Source organism: Uloborus diversus, unplaced genomic scaffold (genome assembly GCF_026930045.1).
Source record: "Uloborus diversus isolate 005 unplaced genomic scaffold, Udiv.v.3.1 scaffold_13, whole genome shotgun sequence".
NCBI lineage: Eukaryota > Metazoa > Arthropoda > Arachnida > Araneae > Uloboridae > Uloborus > Uloborus diversus.
Genome location: NW_026557987.1, coordinates 5,081,435 through 5,102,035, shown reverse-complemented (window position 1 = coordinate 5,102,035; position 20,601 = coordinate 5,081,435). Strand labels below are relative to the sequence as shown.

The following is a 20,601-nucleotide window of genomic DNA, read 5'->3' as shown; positions in this document are numbered from 1 at the left end:
GGATCAGTTAATCAGGACGGTGAAGGTGTTTTAGTGTGAGGGTGCATATCAGCATCAGGACTGGGTAGTTTGTAATTTTTTGATGAAATAATGAATCACGCTGTTCCTTTAAATATTTTAAAAACCAATTTTGAATTCTTAGCCAAAATATTGGTTATTGGAAACAACTTTGTTTTTTATCAAGATAACGATAAGAAGCACACGGTTTTCAACGTTTGCGTCTAGTGCCTCTAAAATTGTCCTTAAGTTTAGAAAATACCCCCTCAATCTCCAGACAGTAACTTAATGTAACGTATTTAGAGATATCTGGAGGCTAGATTACGAAAATAGGGCTTTAAAACGAAAATAGAGCTAGAAATAGTAATACTCGAAGTGTGGTAGAACACTTACACAGAAATTACGCTAAAAAAAGATAGAAACAGAATGAAATCTATTCCCAGACGTTTAAAAGGTGTTATGAATACTATATGATATTCTGCTAATTAATAACTTAATCAAAAGTTAGATTATTCAATAATATATAGACATCTTATAAAGTGTACGAAAACTTTTGTGAGATAAAATTTCCGGCACTTTTCGGTTTTTGATTTAAAAAAAATTAAGTTTTAATATTTTTTAAAAACTTCTCATGCAGTTTTATTAAAAATTGATCATAGATCTTATAATTAAATACCTATTCCGAAATATTAATTCTAACCAATGATTTGGGGCCTATTTCGTTGAAAGTCGTAGGTCTACGAAGACTTTTGGGAGCCACTGTATATACGTTTTTGTGAAAGTTTCTTGAATATCCTAAATTACTTCATAGAGCAAAAACCAATTATCGAACTATCTCGTTATTCGAATGCATAATTTTCCCAGACAGAACAATAAAGCCTCAAATGTTCAAAATTATCGAGTGGAACAAAACAGAAAATGTTCCCCGGAAGTATTGATGTAGTACGACAGGGAGAAGCGCGCACAATAAAGCTATCAACATGTTGGCCTCCCTCCCTCACCGACCTTCGGCACAAGGCTGGTATCATTTACGTAACGAAACCCGCCTACTGTCATTATTGCTGTTCGAGACGCACGCGGTTTGCCGTTCTGCCTTCCTCGCTGCCGGAGGTAAATGCTTTTTCTGTTTTATATAACTAGAGATATTTTTATAACGCTTCTACAAGCGTATTTCTAAGGAGATCAATTATTTTCCCTCAAAAAGAGACCTTTAGCGATTTTAGGAACCTACAAGTGTATTTGTATACTTTTAAAAAGTTGTTTTTCAATTCCTACTATGTAATTTACGCTCTCCTTATGCATGTTTATGTACCTTGTTCAAATTTTTAATCGTTTATAAAATATTTTTGTATTTATCAACTCGAGTTCAAAAACATTTGCAGATCACATTTGATGTTAATGCAGTTTTTTTCAAATATCAATTAATTAATTTAATTAAATTAATTAATTGAGGCAGTGAGAAGCAAAGGGATGTGAATGTCAAATTAAAAAAATTGGAGATAACCAGTGCAAATGATAGGGGAACCTCTCCTCTGTAATGGGGGAAGAGATAGTACTACTAGCCCTGGTAGGAGCTGCTGTACAGCATGATTTAGAAAAAAAAAAAAAAAAAATCAACGAAGGCTTACCTAAGATCTAAACTTTCCAAATGCGTTTTTCTCAAATCAGCCACTTACCTACACCCCTTTGCTTCTCGCTGCCTCTATTTTAGTGGGGTTTTTTTACATGGGAGAAAAAAAAATAATGATTCGACCCCTTGGACGCTTGGACCCTTCGATTGTGAGCCGAACGCTTTACCAACTGGGCTATCTGGCTCTCTTCCGACAATCCAAGCGCAAATATGCAATTTAACCGGAAGAATCTACCGGTTTCTTTAAGTTTAAATTTCTTTTAAATAGATAAAATAGGAACTCTGTTTATTTTTGACGGAAAGCATGGGAACAAAACCTTAAAAATGATACCTTACTATGGAGATTGATGTCGAATTGAGCAAAGTACGGCTTTCACACGAGAGAGAAACACACACACACACATTTTAGAAATCACATATTCTAGCATAGCGATTCTCAATCGGTGGTCCGGCGGCAGGGCCGTCAGAACGGGGGGGGGGGCGAGCGGGGAAATCGCCATGGGCGCCACAAAATGAGGGGGCGCCGCAAGGCACCCCTCGTTTCCACGAAACACGAAGACATTCACGCGAAATGAGGGGCGCCGCGCCTTGCGTCGCCCCTCATCGCATGAAATACCCATTTGTATAAAATTAGGGGCGCCGCAAGGCGCCCCCTCATTTTGTGTATCGTAGATACACAGTCATAGACACACACGCACAAAAAAAAAAAAAAGAAAAATTGCAATGATTCTCTATTTTTTCCTAGTACACGAAAATATTCCTCTCTTTAAGTCTCCAAAACATTCGTTTCTTTTGTATCATTGAAGCAGATACAATTTCTGAAAATATTAGAATCAAGCAAAAGGCACTTCTCCTTTGTCTAGTTCTTACCAAATTTGCTTGAATTCTAACCCCTGCGTGCATGGACGTAACCAGAAAAAAGTTTTAAGGGGCACATTGAAAAAACAAAAAAAGAAAAAGAAAAAAAAAAAAGATTTTTTTTTTCTTTTTTTTTGAACGGATAGGAAAAAGGGCAAAAGGTGTCCGTTCAAAATTTTGAAACTTTTAATTTTAAAAACGTTATTTTAGTCTTAAAAACGCGATTATAGGCCATGTTTATTGATGTTAAGGTAGGGAGGGAGCTCAAAGACTTTTCGATCAATTATTTCTTTAAATAGATTGAAATCAATTCCTTGTCCACCTGCAAGTTTTCGAAATTGAAATTTGAAACAGGAAACTTTAGACAAACTTTGAAGATTTTATGGATAGGACGGTCTGGAGCATTTCCCGGGAAAATTGTTCAAAATTATGGTCCAAAAAATTTAAGCAACTTTTTACATTCAGGGGCTATTTTTTGTATTTGTCATTTAAAAAACCCATTGCTTGTGATATTAAAGAAAGGATGCATGGGGACCTTTGCACGAAAATTTTCTTATACTGAAATGTTAAAACACAATTTATAAGGCCATATTTTGTAATATAAGGGCGAGTGATTTTTCGAAATTAGAGCTCCAAAAACGAAATTCTGAGCGATTTACGATGTTGTTGAGTATTTGTGGGCTTTTCCCTAAAACTTACACATATTTGATGCAAAAGAATAACATCTTTGTTACATGAAAGCTGATATTAAGTTGGTACAAATAAAACCAAAAAACTCTTGAAAAGAATCATTGGATGAGTCCAGATCGAAATTTAATGTTGGATGTAATTTACTTCGATAAATACATTTTCTATTTATAACCAGCAAATTACTTATACGTGTTCTTAGTTTGATCAATATGAATAACCAATTCAGTTTTAATTGTTTGTTTTTTGTCGAGTGGAATAACATTTTACTAGATAAATAATTGGATTTTTAATATTTCCATTTTTCGAAAAGTTTTTGGGATAAATATTAGAAACAGATTCATTGCTTGTGTGTTAGATTGAGATTGTATTATACATAGCCCTCTGATTGTTCCGGTCATTAATATGTAAAAAATTCAATTATGACACGTTCAGGCATATTATGCATTGATGTTATAATTGATTTTTTTTTTTTTTTTTTTTTTTTTTTGTGCGTGTTGGGGGGAGGGGGCGTCAGGAAACTTTCGCCCCGGGCGCTGTCAGCTCTTCGGACGGCATTGTCCGGCGGACCGACACCTGTCCTCAGAAAAATTTTGCCGGTGTGCAGAGATTTTTCTTCGTTCACGTTAAAAAAATTTCCTTACTCAAGCACCAAAAATAAATAAACAAATAAAAATAAACAAATAAACAAATAAAAGAAAAGAAAGGGAGGAAAAAAAAATAGATATAATAACAATAATATCCCATACGTATTTATTTACGTGAAATTTTCGATTAACTTTTGCAGCTTTCTATGATTTTTTAGCAATGTTCATTACTTGAGTATAATTATTACATTCAAATATTTTTTGTAACTTCTTTAACACTAAGTGAAAATTTATTTTATATACATTAATTCAATTATTATAAATATTTTGTAAAAACGGAAAAAAAACCTCACCGTTTAGTACAGAAATTATTTTTTTAACGGTAATCAAATGCTAAGTTTCTTCTCTTTTTTTTTTTTTTTTGAAATACAAGAAGAAAAGGAAAAATAAAAACGAAAAAAAAAAAAAAACAGCCGTCAGTGAATTGTTTTCAAAAAGTTCTAGCTGGTCCACGGGTCAAAAAAAAAAAAAAAAAAAAAAATTTCCCAAACTTTCAAGAAACCTGTAACCGACTTTCCCCCAATCAACTCTAATTAGAATTCTGAAACTTTGAATTCAAATTATGTGTTTCGCAATCACGAGCTGCGACAAGACACTACTCATTGGAGTTATTATTTCTAGGAACGGCTCCCCCCCCCAAGCATATCCATCCTCCTGGGTGGTTACGTGTGTATAGTTAAGTGTGTGTGTGTAGGCTTACGTGTGTGCACGTAGGCGTGTATATGTGCGTAAAGGCGTGCGCGAATGTGTATGTGTATGAGCATGCGTGTGTAGGTACGCCACTGACTATACTATAACATTCATTAATTTTATTTAAAAAAACATGGGTTTGTTTACCAGTTGTCTGAATATTTAAATTTGTTTTCCATTCGGTATCCAAATATTAAAGTATTCGACTGAAAATAATATTCGGTTTGTGTGCCGAATGTGCAGCATACCCAACACCAACCGAATATTCAGTAAATCTCTAGTTTAAAGTAAAAATCATGCCCGGTCTTTGCTACAACTGCCTTACAAATGAGCTTATGGCATTGCATTAAAAACATATCACAGTTTTTACAAATGGCGTAAATATCCTCATATATATAATAGCCAAGGATCGAGTAACGCTTCTGATGTCATCCACAATGAAACTTGCGGCACGGCGTGATAATTTGATAATATGTTTTGGTAAGTTTTAACATGCAGGGAAAGGCTTCATTGTGACAAGGCTGAACTGGATCCGGTAACTTGACTGTTTTAGTGGTAAGACTCATTTCAGTGGAATGAAGAAACGAAAAAGTGGTCAACAGTGAACTCTATCTACAGGAGTTTAGGGTTAATCCACTGGAGTTAGGGTTAAAATTTCAACTATCGAAATATCACCAAACAGGCAATTACTTCGTTCAAATGCAGAAGCAATTTTCACCCGTCATATCTTGACGAACTATTTTCTACTTATATTTAAATAAAGGAATTTTCGGAGCATTAAAGTTGAATGTATTCCTCTAATCTTTACAATTCTCAATTTTAACTTTTGTAGATAAAGCTATTATAGAGATTTCTGTTTGAAGTTAGTGGCTGGAGTAAAAATAAAGTGTATCATCGAACAAGGATATATTACTGAATTGTGTATTTAATGGTTCATAGTACGTAATAAGTACTAAAATATGAGAGCTGCTTAAAATATTCTGATGATGTGCAGGGCTGCCCACCCCCTAAGAGCAAGTGCACCCCCCCCCCAAATATCGCAAAGCCCCCCCCCCCAACACACAAAAAAGAAGGACCCCCCCAAAAAAGGAAAAATACCCCTTAAGCCCCCATAAAAATTTCAATGGCGTAGTCTGCGCCATGAGCGCCCCCCCCCCCCGTTGGGCACCCCCGATGATGTGTTATGGAAATGATGGTATGTTGTGTAAAAAGAGGATTGAGGGAAAGGCCTGGTCCCACACAGAAGATCGGACCCAGTACTCCTTTTTAAAAACGTGTGACGTAATTTTCAAACTAAATGGACCTTATTTCTTTTTGCTGTAAATCAGTGCATCTCCTATTGTAAGCAGTGCATTAAACTACCTAAATAACCTTTCTGCATAAAATTTCAGTTTTGTAAATTTTGCACATGTTACCTATTTGCCGTTAGCGGTTCTCATGTCACTTTAGCAGACATTTAACTGCGTCAAACATGATACCTTCTTAACTGTACAATCTTTGTAGTGGATCTTGATGAACTCATCGATGAAACTGTATAGCTTGTTGGATTTCGAAATTTTATTTGCGGAAAGTAATAGCATCTTAAAGGCACGTACAGAAACTTATCTTGCGAGACAAGGAAATAACGTTTCTTCATGATCACGAGACAGATAATGTAATCACCAGTAAGGTCCATCTTTCAGCAACAAACTTTCGGTGTCCGGTTCGACGAACTGAAATTTATTTCATTCTTGTTTATAGGCTCGATCCAGCATTCGTCCTGTTTTTTTATGCGTAAAATTTGTAGCATATTTCTAATTTGAAGGATGTTTACTTGGCACATCATCATATTTATCTTTGACTAGAAAATCGCCCGTCCAGTTATGAGGGTGAAAATTGCTTCTACATTTGAGCGAAGCCATTGCCTGTTTGGTGATATTTTGATAGTTGACATTTTATCCCTAACTCCAGTGGATTAACCCTAAACTCCAGTAGGGTTACTCCATTTTCCCCCATCACCAACCACGTTTTGGGGACAGCTCTACCCCCTTTTTTTTAGTTTTCGACAGTTTCACAGCCTTTTTAGTAAATATATATTTATTTATATTTGGAGTGAGAGGAGCATTATCCTAAACGTTAACCTTCTCCTGAGGCGCTAGAGAAGTGAAAACGATAAAAACAGAAAAGTTAGGGGGAGGGGGAAGAATTCCTTCCTAAAATATTTAAAAAATCATCAAAAATAATTTTTTTTCCTGGATGTTTTTTTCACAATTTTTTCACTTATTGTTCGGTGTAAAGAAAGAGGGTCGACCTCACGCCTAAGAGCCTCATATGCATTTTTTTTTCCTTGGAAGCGTGACTCATTTTTAATTTTCCTGGGAGGGAATGTAAAGGTAGTATACTCAATGCCAATCTTTTAGAAACACAAACATCAACTACGCCCACTTGTGTGTAAAAACATTATTTTTTCAAAACCGGGTGGGGGGGGGGGGGGCTCTAAACGATGGACCCGCCTGGAAGCGACTCACGTTGCATGCGAACCGCATGTATGATTTTCAGCAAATAAACTTCCCGTACTATTGAGCAATCCGAATTGCTTCGCACTTGACCACTATTGACGTTCCGGTTCCTTCAATGTTCCCACGAAATGATCATTTCTAGTAATATATAAGGCAGCACCTCATCCATATTTGTAATGTATTTCAATTATTAAATATATTTATTTCATTTTACACAAACTGCAAAATGCAACACCTCATTGTTGTTGAAAAGTAAAAGACACACGAGGTCGTGTTCGATAGATTATTAATTTAACTGAGCGACGACTTCTTGACGTGTAATAACGTTATGGTAATGTTAACAAAGTTTGGTTGATTTTTATAATATAATGGAGTCAAATTTATATACGAAATTAGGGAGTCGGTTTATGCCTTCCCGACTTCCTCCTTACCTTAGGTTGGTTTACACCTTATAGTTTTGTCATGCCTCGACGAAAACTAACCGATGGAAAACGTGCTATTGCACTACTAATGTGCTAAGATGCTTTTGCAATTCGGATTGCAAAAACATTTTTCGAATGCAACTTGCAGCATTCAAATGAAAAAGACGCGAAGTGCCCATCGCCTGATGCAGATGTTTTTATTTTCTATTTTTATTTATTCAAATTACACCCACAGATATAGTTAAGGTTAGAAAGGAAATTAAGTATGGTTATAATATAGCATTATCTAAAACACAATTTAAAATTCTGCAGCACAATTTTAAATAATCATTAAATTCCACATAAGCTCCTCTAGCGGTACGTAAAATACATAGACAACATTAAATTTAACACCAATTGTTTTGCAGCGTTTCAGCAGGCATTCTTCCAATGGTTTGAGCGATTCATTATTTAATTTATTGATATCCAGAACTGGAGTTGCGTACTATTGTTTACAACAAATTTGCTTTCGTAGAACCATAAAGCGCACATTGCTTTTTTTTTTTTTTTTTCTGTACTGTACCTATTTACAAAATGAGTCGATCAGTAAATTTTTCAGAGAAACCCTATTGCGCCATGTACCGGCTTATGTGAAAACTAGCGAAAATACCCGGCGTTACCTGGGTCAGTAATAATCTAGTGAGAAACAATTACTGCGTATATGTTAAAGCCCCATTGATGAAAATCTCTTTATGCGATTGAGAAAAATGGATGTCATATTTGATAATCAGCGCACCTAATAGAATAAAAATAACTCATTATTGCACAATCACTTTGTCATAATGCGAATTTTGTTTCATACATAAACTCCTTTGCAAAGGAGTTACAGATATTTTGAAAAGACTCTTTCCTCCAGAATAGGAAAAAATAGACTTTACTGCCTCTATGCTAAAGCCCAATTAGTAAAACTCTCTTGTGTGATTGAGAAAAATAGATGTCATATATGAAATCAGCGCACCCAATAGAATAAAAGTCACTCATTACCGTACAATCCCTTTTTCATGATCCGAATTTGGCAGGCCTGTGTAGTTTTAGGTAATAAACACTTTCTATTTTCTAACTGTTCATAAAATCAATTGTTTTTACTTTCTTCTATATCTAATATATAGAAGAAAGTATTGGATTCGTGCAAATTTTCGAATTTCGAATTTTGACGGATTCGAACGTTTTGAGGTGTGCTGAGTCCATTTCGACTATTTTTGGAAAATGTCTGTCTGTCTGTGTGTGACCAGTTTTTTGTGGCCGCTCTTACAGCAAAAACTACCACATGAAATCGAACGAAATTTGGTACACATATGTGCCCCTATGTGAACTTGTGCCCATTGGTTTTTGGCACGAATTCCTCCAAGGGGGTGGAGCAATGGGATGTTTTTTGAGTTACGCGTGATTGCTATTCCTCAGGAAGTAACTAACGGAACCAAACAAAATTTGGTCCACATGTTGCCAGTAACAGGAACAGGTGCTGATTCAATTTTGGTGTCAATAACTCAAAAGGGGGTTGAGCTATAGAACATTTTTTGTCGTCAATTGTGACTGCTGTATCTCAAGAAGCCCGTTCTTTTTTTCCATTGTGAGTGCCCTATCTCAAGAAGTAATGCTACGTTCTGGTTGAAATTTGGAATATATGTGAACCCATATGTAAACAGGCTTTGGTTCAATTTTGACACCAATCGCTCCAAGGTGTTTTTTTTTTTTTTTTTTTTTTGCGAATAAAAATAGCTTTATTAATGCAACAATAAGAAAGATAAATCGTAATAGATTGTCGTCTGCGTATTTCTCGCGATTTTAATTGTATGGAAATGATCGGAAGTATTATCTCAATGATTTAAAATTTTTAACTGTTGCCATCTTATGTTTGTTAACAAATAAAATATTTGTAATTAATTCAAGCAAGGCTTTGAAAACAACTTTCAATTTTCGCTCTTTGCTTTGCTTTTGCAATAATTCAGACATTGGGATGGTCGTCAAGTTTTTGCATGTGTAATTTTGTTTTTGTTGGGAATATTGCTTCTTCGTCAAGCATGGGAAGGGATCAGAAAAAAAAAAGAAAAATATAGAAGAAAGTTTCGTGATGGCCACAACATACTAGTTTTACTTAGTCCCAGCATCGATTATTGCATAGATGAGGATGAAAATCCTAAGAAAGCTATAAATTTCATACTTGCTCCAGAGAAGCCTTGTTTCAAAATTTTCATTATGATTACTATTAATATTGCTGTTGTAAGGCAATGAATTTTTGTAACAATGGGTTTTATATTTAATCATTTAATGGGGAAATTACATGAAGCTTACTTGTTTTTACTTCCTTTTACAAAAAAGGAAGTATTGTACTCGCGAAAAAAAATTTCACTCAAAAATCAACCTTAATTTCCATTTTACTCACCCCCGAACGAATGATGAGTTTTTTTTTTTTTTTTCGATTGGACCACGCGTGGATAAGTGCCAAAGAACGTATGGACACGCGAAATATCCATTTTGACGATTTCCGAGTTAATTACAACGAGTTTTCTCTTGACGTCTGTACGTACGTATGTATGTATGTGCGTATGTATGTCCTAAAAAGTTGAAATTTGGTACGTTGACTCCTAGTGGGATCTAGTTGTACACCTCCCCTATTGGTTTCTAAAGGGGTCTTTTGCCCCTATTGGAAGGGGGGGGGGAAATCATTGTTAATTTCTATGTTAACTCAAGTAGTGTTATAATTTGGCGGACACTTGGCGATATATCGCCAGTCTTTTGGTCGCTTTTTGTCGCCAATTTGGCGACAAATTTGGCGATTTTTTTTCAAAAACTGATTTCAACTACTGATTGGCCGCTGTTGGTGATATTTAGAGAGTAAACTATTGAATCACATTAAAATTGCTAATAATGAGGAAATTACATTAAATTGAGGTAAAAGGAAGTCATGTGATGTACACATCAGCTCGTTCATCATAACTTTTTTAAACTCGGTTTTTTATGAATAAATAATAGCCTATGTTTCTCCCTGATAATGTAGCTATCTACAAGGAAAAAATTATTAAAATTGGTGCAATAGTTTTAAAGTTTACCCCGGACATACACATACATAAGTAGCCATTTATGTATATAGATTATTTAATAAGTAAAATAATGCTTTATAAAACTGCTGTATACTCTTTTTCGAATTGAAAAAAAAAAAACAAGTGCGTACCTCAATTTGTTCTTTTTTTATTTATGCATGAAATAAACGAGCTGATGTGTGCATCACACTACTTACTTTTACTCCAATTTAATGTCATTTTCTCATTATTGGCAGTTTTAATATGAGTCAATAGTTTACTCTCTAAATATCACTAACAATGGCCAAATTGAAACCAGATTTAAAAAAAAAAAAAAAAAAAAATTAATCGCCAAATTTGTCGCTAAGTTGGCGACAAAACTTGACGACGAAAAGACTGGTGATATATCGCCAAGTGTCCGCCAAATTATAACACCACTTGAGTTTACATCGAAATTAACAGTGATTTCCCCCCAAAAAGGGGCAAAAGACCCCTTTGGAAGCATACAAATGCAACCAAAAAGGAAGGTGTACAACTAGACCCCACTAGGAGTCTACGTACCAAATTTCAACATTCTAGGACATTTCGTTCTTGAGTTATGCGACATGCATACACACATACGCACATAAATACGTACATACAGACGTCACGAGAAAATTCGTTGTAATTAACTCGGGGATCGTCAAAATGGATATTTCGGGTGTCTGTACTTTCCTAGGCACATATCCACGTGTGGTCGGGTTGAAAAAAAAACTCAACATTCGTTTGGGGGTGAGCAAAATGGAAAATAAGGCCGATTTTTGGGTGAAATTCTTTTCGCGAATACAATACTTCCTTTTTTTTTGTAAAAGGAAGTAAAAAGAGAGAAAAAAAAAAGCTGCGTTTCCGTGGCGGGTTTTTAAACCAGGGACTTTCCTGACAGTAACCCAGTGCTTTACCTCTAAGTCAAAAGGATCTCAAGGCTCTGGGACAAAGTTGGATCTCTGAGTGTATGCCACATGATAATCACTTTTCTATGTCTAATGCAGTATAGACAGTAGGGTGGTTAAAAAATACATGTAAAAAAAGTTTCTCCAACATAACGGGCCAACCCTCAATATTTTTAGACTTGTGGATAGTAATATAGCAACTGGAAGAATTTTAGCTTCCTATTTCATCTGTAAGAGGGTGCTCAACTCCTTCCCTCAAACTTCACATGTATGGGGAAGGGGGGGGGGATAAAAATACATTGAACTGAAAAAACAATGCTACATATTACAATATTCACCAGTAATATGCATCTACATTGCAATAAAATTGTTATTTACGAAAAAAAAGAAAGAAAAAACAGCTGGGGAAATTAAATGTTTCTAAATTTGAGGCATTTTCTATACTCCAGTTAATGTTAAATTAAGGGGTCATTGAGCATCCTCTTTAAATTTGAGTAAGAAGCTAAAACTTTTACAGTATAATTGTATTAGTAAGTCTAAAAAAATAAGGGGGTGGCCTGGACTTTAGCTCGATTATTATTATTTTTTTTGAACCACCCTAATAGACAGTCTGGGTGCTCACGCCATCCTGTACATAGGAAACTTCAGAACTGAACCTCAACAAATATTACTCCGACCACAAAATATCACAACTGAACACAAATCCAATTTATCCCTACAGATCAGTGCAGCCCGAGTTTATCTGCAGACTCCAATCATACATCGGTGACAGTGCAGTCCATCCAACGTGGCGTCCTTTCTGCTCGTCCTGGTGGTCCTGCTGCTGTTGGTGGTCTGCCTCTCAGCAGCAGCATTCATCTTCGTCGCATCTGCAGAGCTACCTCCTTTCTCCGTCATCCGCAAGACCATCGGGAGGGACATCAGGTGAGTGCGGATTTCTGTCCTAATAGAATAGGAAAGGGAAGAAGAATTTGGAAATTAGAATAGGAAAATCCTATTAGAGAGAGAGAGGAAATGTATGGCGTCAAAATGATCTGTCTGTGGTTAGTTCGTATTTTTAACCGACTTCAAAAAGGAGGCGGTTATCAGTTCATACCGTATGTATGTTTTTTTTTTTTGTTTGTCCACTCATAGCGTCCCACCTAGTGAACCGATTTTGATGATTCTTTTTTTAATGGATAGAGGATGGCTCAACTTAGGTCCCATTACTTCGTTTGACCATATTTGTTCTTTAGAAAAAAAGTTATGGGCAAAAAACAGTAAATTTCCCTATTAAATGATTAAAATGATATTGTAGCGAAGTTCGCACTTTTCATCCGTGGATAACGGTGGCTCAGTGGTAGAATTCTCGTCTCCCACACGAGCGACCCGGGTTCAAATCCCGACTAGGACAAAGTGAATTTCACAAAAATTTCGTTTCTACTGTTTCCCGTATTTTCTCGAATGTTCTATTAATTTCTGTATTTTTTCAAGTCTGAAAAGTTCCAGCACTTTTTCAAGTTGTATATAAGGAGATGTAACGTTCATTCGTGGTTCTGAATAAAGATCTCGAGTTGAGACTAACGAGTATTCGCTTCATTTGGCTTTCACATTGTCTTCGCTATCTTCATCTACGCGACAATAGGAAACTCATTGTTATAAAAGTTTGGTGCCATATAACTGTAACATTAATAGTAATTGTAATGATAATTTTGAATAAAGGCTTTTCTAAAGCAATATAGTGATATAGAGCCGCACTTCTTACTAGGTAACTTCTTACTTTTACTGAAATATCTACATTTACACTAAAAAGAATGAAATAAAAAAATTTTGAAAAAAAATAGAACCGACTTCAAAATTGCTCTAAAAAGTGAAAAATAATTTTATTCTTTAAACACCATCGATAATACTTTTAAACATAATTTTTGAAGTTGGCGCAAAAACAAAAAGTAAAATCCATTGTAACCATGCTTCGTTCATATTTTTATCAAAAAATCATCCAAACTTAGGAACGGAACATTTATATCGTTACTCAAATATGCTGTCATCAATGCGTAATGCATGTGGTAGTGACGAAACTAGACGTGGTTAAATTTATACTTGTAGTTGAGTTATGGTTGTGAATGATTTTATCGATCGTTTTTGCGCCAACTTCAAAAATTATGTTTCAAAGTATTATCGATGGTGTTTAAAGAATAAAATTATTTTTCACTTTTTAGAGCAATTTTGAAGTCGGTTCTATTTTTTTTTCAAAATTTTTTTATTAGTCTTATTTTTCATTGCATCCTCTGATGTACTCGCATAAGATTTGCATTAGTCAGATTCGTTTGAACCTCGTTTCTTTCTGTTTTTTTAATTTCTTCTTTTATTTTAGTTAAAGTTCGTTTACAGTGATGCTCCCATGAATTTTTCTGAGGGTATGCTCCCAGTAATCCATTACGCACAATATGTGTATGCGATCATATACACAATATGTCATAATATGAACATTTTTGTAGTTTGAGGGTAAAAGCTTTAAGTCAAAAAAAAAAAAAAATGTTGGAGAGCATACGGCGTATATGAAGATCCTATGGGAACACCAATGGTTGTTTCAAGAAATCGCTACAAACATCTATTTTTTGTATCGGACTACTTACTACTCTACTTTTTTTAAGGGTATTGCGCTAACACTACAAACTACTAAAAAACGTAGCCACTACAGTTGCGTCGCTACTTGTAAGAGCGCTACTTCCGATCACTGAACTGAATTTACCAAAAACTGAAGTTTGATTCTAAAACAGTGGAAATCCAATGTAGCCATCTGATTTTGCAAATCTATTTTTTACATAGAAGTTTTTACATAGAAGATTCTTTTCATTTTCACCCAAAAATTTGAAAAATTTAAACAAAGGAACTACAATGTCTTGTTTTTATTTTCACAATTAAAATTGCCTTTTCCCTTTTTGCGAAAAATACGATCGATGGTTAAACTCTAAAAAACAGGGTAGCCTAAAAAATTGAATTTCTTTCTAAAAAAGCGTCCGCCATCAGTGGGGTTCTTTACAACGCCATATAATTCGTTTGTCATCCCGTTGAATATACAGTGAAGCACCGTTTATACGTTTTTGAAGGGACTGTACGAAAAAAGCGTACAAACGAAAAAACGTAGGGGAGACCGGGGCAAGATGACGAGCCGGGCAAGATGACGAATGCCTTGATTTTTCCGTTTTAAACTAGGTAACTGTATCAACTGCATGCTACTGGCTCTCCTATCCGCTGTTCGTTCAGCAATAGTATAGAGATGCTGAAATTGCCATATTTGTGTTAGTTCTGAAGCTCTGATTGTTTACCGTTGCCACGGTCTATCTTTTATGCATGTGTAAATAAGCTCTGCTGCATATACATATAGGATATATCGTGTCTCTTGAGTATTTATGAGTAACTTAGTTTAAATACTACCTATTACCATGAATAAATGTCAACTAATTGCCTTTTTTTATGGTTATGGAGAAGAATCTGTTCAAACAGGCAGTCTGGGGCAAGATGATGGGCAGCAACGCGGGGCAAGATGACGAGCTTGCCTATTGCCCGTGTTTCGGAATTAATTAAACTAACTATGTTGTCCACTTTTACAAATTCCTGTAAACGCTGTGCGTTTATCCACGCTACCTTGCGCTTCTCCTCTGGGGCTAAAGGACGCATTGAATCAATGGAGGTATCATTCGAAAGCGGGTGATCAGGGGCTATTTATAAACTAGTTGACCAAATGACTAGTTGAATGAATTAAACCAAGCAAAAAATATCCTGCTCTGCTGATTATTGACAATCATAAATCTCACATAGCTTTGCAGGCTATCTTATATTGCAGTGGGAAAACATTATCATGATTTGGTTGCTATTTCACACATCGCATCATCTCTAGCTCCTAATGCGTCATTTTTCTGCCCATTAAAAACCTAGTATAGCCAAGCATGTGACAACTTTATGGTTATTCATCAAGAACAAACTATAACAGAAAAAAAAAATATTGGTGAGCTTTTGAGCACCGCTTACTTCAAAGCAGCTACAGTTGGAAATGCCAATCAAGGGTTTAAAGAATGAGGTATTGAGTCTCATAATTTTCTTGTTTTTAGCGGACTATGACGTTGTTAGCTCTGAAATTAAGAATAATAGTGCTATTCCTCAGACCTAGGAAGTAGAAAACCAACATATAAACCCTCCAGACGAAGCAGAAGTCAAATGCTGATTCCGATAAACCAAAGAAGCATGTTAGTGTTTTTGATTTCAATGCATTGCCTAAAGCAACACAATGCGAGAAAACAAAAACTGAAGCTCAAACATTCTTACAAGCACACCCATCAAAGAAATGTCAGAACAAGGAGCAAAGCGGAAGAAAAAAAGAATTATTTAAAAAAACAGGGAAAAAAACTCAAGAAGCTAAAAAGGGAGTAAAAAAAGCTCAGACCAAGTTCCTGTCGGCCCAAGTCTATTACTGTGGACCCGTATTCATGCCAAGCAATGCAGTTGCACAAAATTCAAAGAATAGTGTTCTAAGATGCCTTGCTTAGAAAGTGGAATTTTGTGACCCTCCAACAGAAGAATGGATCCAGAACTGTAAAAACCAAGAGTGGTGGCATGAGGAATGTTCCAATCATGAAAATGGTATTTTTATTTGTGTCTATTGTTAGCTGCACAATTAACACTTGAACATTACGCTGCAATGCATTACGCTTAATTTCATACTTAGTAAGATGTAAAAACATAGCTATCATTTGTAAAACTAGGTAACATATTCAAAACATAAAATATGTTCAACCTTTTTCAACGTTGTCATCTTGCCCCTAGGTCAAAGTCATCTTGCCCCAGTACTGGGGCAAGATGACGATTTGTTAAGGTTATGAAAAATTAAAAATATCCTTCGTTATTTTTATTTGAAAAATTAAATGGTAATATATTTAATACTACAAAGGACCACTCTAACAGCTCATGTAAAATTAATTTTACTATCCTTAAAAATAAATTAATTAAACACGAAAATTGTTAGCATAGTCATCTTGCCCCGGTCTCCCCTATAATAGGTATAGGTTAATGTGTATTAGACTTTGCAAGGAATAATTTTAAAAACGTATAACTGATAAAAACGTATTAAAGAGAAACGTATAAACGGTGCTTCACTGTATTTATTTGTTTATCGTATCGTATGTTGTATAAAACTTGCAATTTCTATGGACTTTTGTCTTTAATTGCGAAGTGTTTGTAATTGCTGTTTAGCCCAGTAAATTTAGGCCAAAAATAGGGTCGATGCACCACAAATTTATAATTAGCTGATTTTTTCAGGATTAGTTCCTGAACATGTGTAGAACGAATCCTGAAAAGTCCCCTAAGTTCCCGAGTGAGCTTCTATCCAAAATGGCGGATCAAAGATGACCGCCTAGTACTTTTTGTTTTCCTTATAACTCGGTTGCTTCACAGCATCCATTTTATGATTATTATCCAAAAGTACAACAGTAGCTTAAGAAAAACATGAATCCAATTAAATGGGGATGTATTATGAAAGGAGGTGGAATGTTCACAACTCTTTTGTCACTTTCCGAAACTTTCGAAGGAATTCCGCATTTAATGTTTTGTGACTACAAATTAGCAGTAATTATATAAGACTGTGATCTAGATGCCAATGAAAACGCAGAGGCTTAATGTTCCACGTTTTGCATGCATTGCTTAGGTGAAACATGGTAAAATTCAATTTCTGTGCACAGTTTCGAAGATGAGGATGACGATATTGAACGTTGACGCTTTTTTTTTTCTAGATTTTTACTGACATTACTATCTTCTCTTTATATATTTTACATGCTTTTCAAAAATATATTATATGTCAGTTTTTAGCCTACTTTCCCAGTAAAAGTCAGAAAAAGAAGAAAAAAGCATGAAAGAAGGCTTAATGCATCTTAAAAATATCCCGAAAAACAAAAACAAAAAATTCAAAAATAAATAAAATAATTAAATAAATATTGAAAAATTAAAAATTGGAAAGTAGGGTATTGAGATGGGAAAAAATGTCTGTCGGTCTGTCTGTCGGTCTGTCGGTCTGTCTGTCGGTCTGTCTGTCGGTCTGTCTGTCTGTCCCCCCCTAATAACTTTTGAATGAATAGTCCGATTCGAACAAACTTTTTTTTGTTCGAAAGATCTCGGCGAGGACACCTCATTCCCATATTTCACTTTTTGATTTGAACTATTTTTTGTTCAATTTTGAACAGTTCAAAAAAAACTTAACATTAGCGCCTACGAGGAAATTCAAGGCAATTCCGAACTGTGAGGCGAATTTGCTTCAAACAAACTTTGTAGGAAAAAGCTTTTGATGAAAAACATGTATATAAAATATCTTTTTGATTTGAGCAATTTTCCGTTCAATTTTGAACTGTTCAAATCCCTTAACATTAGCGCCTACGGGGAAACTGAAAGTCAATGTAGATTCCGTACTTGAAGGCGGATTTACTTCAAACAAATTTTGTTAGAAATAGCTCTTGACGCCAAATTCCAGATTCCGACTCCGAGAATTTAGAGGCACCTGACTCCGACTCGATTCCTGTGCCCGACAATTAATTGGACTCCGACTCCCCGACTTCAACTCTGACTTCGTAGCTTTGGCAAAAATGTATGAACAAATGACTAACTCCGATTCTTGGATATTCGACTCCGACTCCTTTATCTCAAAATGAGATTGACTCCGACTCCGCAGCTATAGTTTTAACTGTGAAATACTTATTGTTGATATGACTTGTTTTTATTTTCACGCTAAAGTTTAAATTTAGGTATTCAGTTACCGGCGAATAAACTCGAAGTCATTTATGTTTCTACAAAAGATATGCGCAGACGATTTTTTTTTTTTTTTTTGACAAAGAAAATTATTTCTTTAAGTTGACATTTTATTTTATTTTTTTTTGTTTTTGTTTTAGTAATTGCAGTAATTTATTTTAAAAAATGTTTTTGGCAACAGGGCAAAACGAAACGATTTTTTTTTGATATGATGTATTTATTTTAATGAGCTTATTAATTTTACTTAATAATTTTTCATTTTGAAAGCTATTAAAGATTTTTTTTAATCTAAAAAAGTGTATTAGCTGCTTTGTTTAAAAGTTGCTGCTATTTTATTTGTTCGTTTTTTTTCTTTTCTTTTTTTTGATGAGTGAGGAATATTTTATTCCTAGAAATCAGCTTAAAGTATTTTAAAAGTATGTTTGAAAAAATTTGCAATTTTAGCTATTTTTGAGAATACTGATCAGGTACTAGAAAGTAGTATGGGTATACGGGAAAGTAGGCTCGTCTAGTTCTAGACAGAACTTCTTGTTAAAGTACTAAATAAATGATATTCTGCAATTTTTTTTTTTTTTTTTGAAAATTCATTATAAGGTCACTTTTTTTTCTGCTATCATATTCTCATTCCAAAGCTAGAAGTAGCAAGATTTCTTTCAGAAATGGAATAAAAAGTACTTGATTATTCAATAAATGGAATATATCAATCATTTTGCAGTACATATTTTTAAAAGAATATCATAAAAATTCTTTATTTTAGTAGCTTATTTGTTCTACTGCATATTACTTAAAAAATAGAAGTTTTTGCTTTTGATGTCAAAGCAATTGTTTGAACTTTTTTTATTGGTTATTTTAAGTTATGTATCGAAACAATATTACTTCTAGAGCCAACAGTGTTTTTCAGAACTGGAATTTTTTTTATTTTTGACCGAGTTATAAGGAAAACAAAAAGTACTAGGCGGCCATCTTTGATCCGCCGTTTTGGATGGAAGCTCACATGGGATCTTAGGGGACTTTTTAGGATTTACTATCCATGCTATAAGGAACTAATTCTGAAAATATTTCTTCATTATAAATTTGTGGTGCATAAAAAAATCCTAAATTAACTGGGCTAATTGTATTCAATGTTTGACAAATACTTTTTCAAAGCAGCATGCTGTTAATTATGCAAACATCGTCTGCTGAATGTTATGTGCCAGAAAAGTGCTGACATTTTGACAATCACAGCAGACGGAAACGTGCATCAAGTTATTCCACCTTAAGGAGAAGAATAAAATAAATAAATAAATAAATAAATAAATAAATAAATAAAAAGTCGGTAAACAGTTGTTTTCTTCCAAACCTTTTTCCGTCTGCAATCAATTAGAACATCTTTTCCTCCATCCTTGTCTTTTTCTCAATCTGATTTCTCCCTGACTACAATGCACAAACGACAGTGCAATTAGAGCGAACTTTTTAGAGAAAATAGTGGAAAGTGTAGTAGTATTTTTTTTAGATGGAGACATTTTAGAAGCCCGGTTGTTTTATTATTTTATTTTATTTTTTTTTTCGACGAGGGGGGGAGGGGGGAATTTAAAAAAATGTCCAAGCCTTTCAAAACAATGACGTTATTTCTTTCCTTTGAATTTCGTTTGAAATTTGCGTTCATGAAAATTCTTCCAATTATTTTACAGGACTGAAAAAAATAAATGTTGGAAAAGTGTATGAATATATTGTTAGAACTCTTATTGATTTCTCAGCTTCTTGTCTAAGTAATAAGATTTATTTTTCTTAGACTGACAAACCAATTTTCAGGGCACCGATTTACTCACATTATTATACTAAATAAGGCAATATACACTATTATTTATGAATACTATTTAAGTGGTTGGAGAGACCGTATCAGGAGAAATTTAAAAGTTACAACTAAACAATATACCGAATGAATGTATTATTAAATGATGCTATTGCCAGAAAACAGTGTCTATCACAATTAGAACTGAGAATGAGAGCTTACTAGTACAAAGTTGACTCACTTGTTTTTAGTATCTAGGACAGCAGTCGGCAACTGGCGGACAGTGGTCAAAAACTGGACCGCCAAAAAATATATTTTACAAGTAATTGCGCAATTGATTTAAGTTTTTAATGGTTGGTGAAGAGTATGGCAGTTTTCTTTCCCCCCCCCCTCCCCTTTGAGAGACCACGAGAAAGATTTTTTTTAAAAAAAATCTGTACCTAAACTAAAATTACTTGCCGACCCGTATTCTAGGTCGTGGTGGCCTTATCGATAAGGCTTCGGACTCGTAACTAGAGGGTTCGAGTTCGATACCAGACGAGTCGAAGATACCCCCGTGTTTATAAATGGTTACTAGAGCACGTTAAATATGTTTGCGTTCACAATGTCCTCCAAGTTCTTCTTCCAAATTAATGCCGGTAT

The 20,601-nt window shown here is 34.7% G+C and overlaps 1 protein-coding gene across 1 annotated transcript in view; it reads left to right on the top strand.

The window, feature by feature from the left end:
- The window catches only part of LOC129232632 (long-chain fatty acid transport protein 4-like), a 53,472-nt gene that overhangs the window by 3,638 nt on the left and 29,233 nt on the right, over positions 1-20,601 (top strand). The window contains exon 2 of the mRNA XM_054866764.1: positions 12,190-12,341. Coding sequence (XP_054722739.1) covers positions 12,190-12,341 — 152 coding nt within the window. The remainder of the gene's footprint in view (positions 1-12,189; positions 12,342-20,601) is intronic.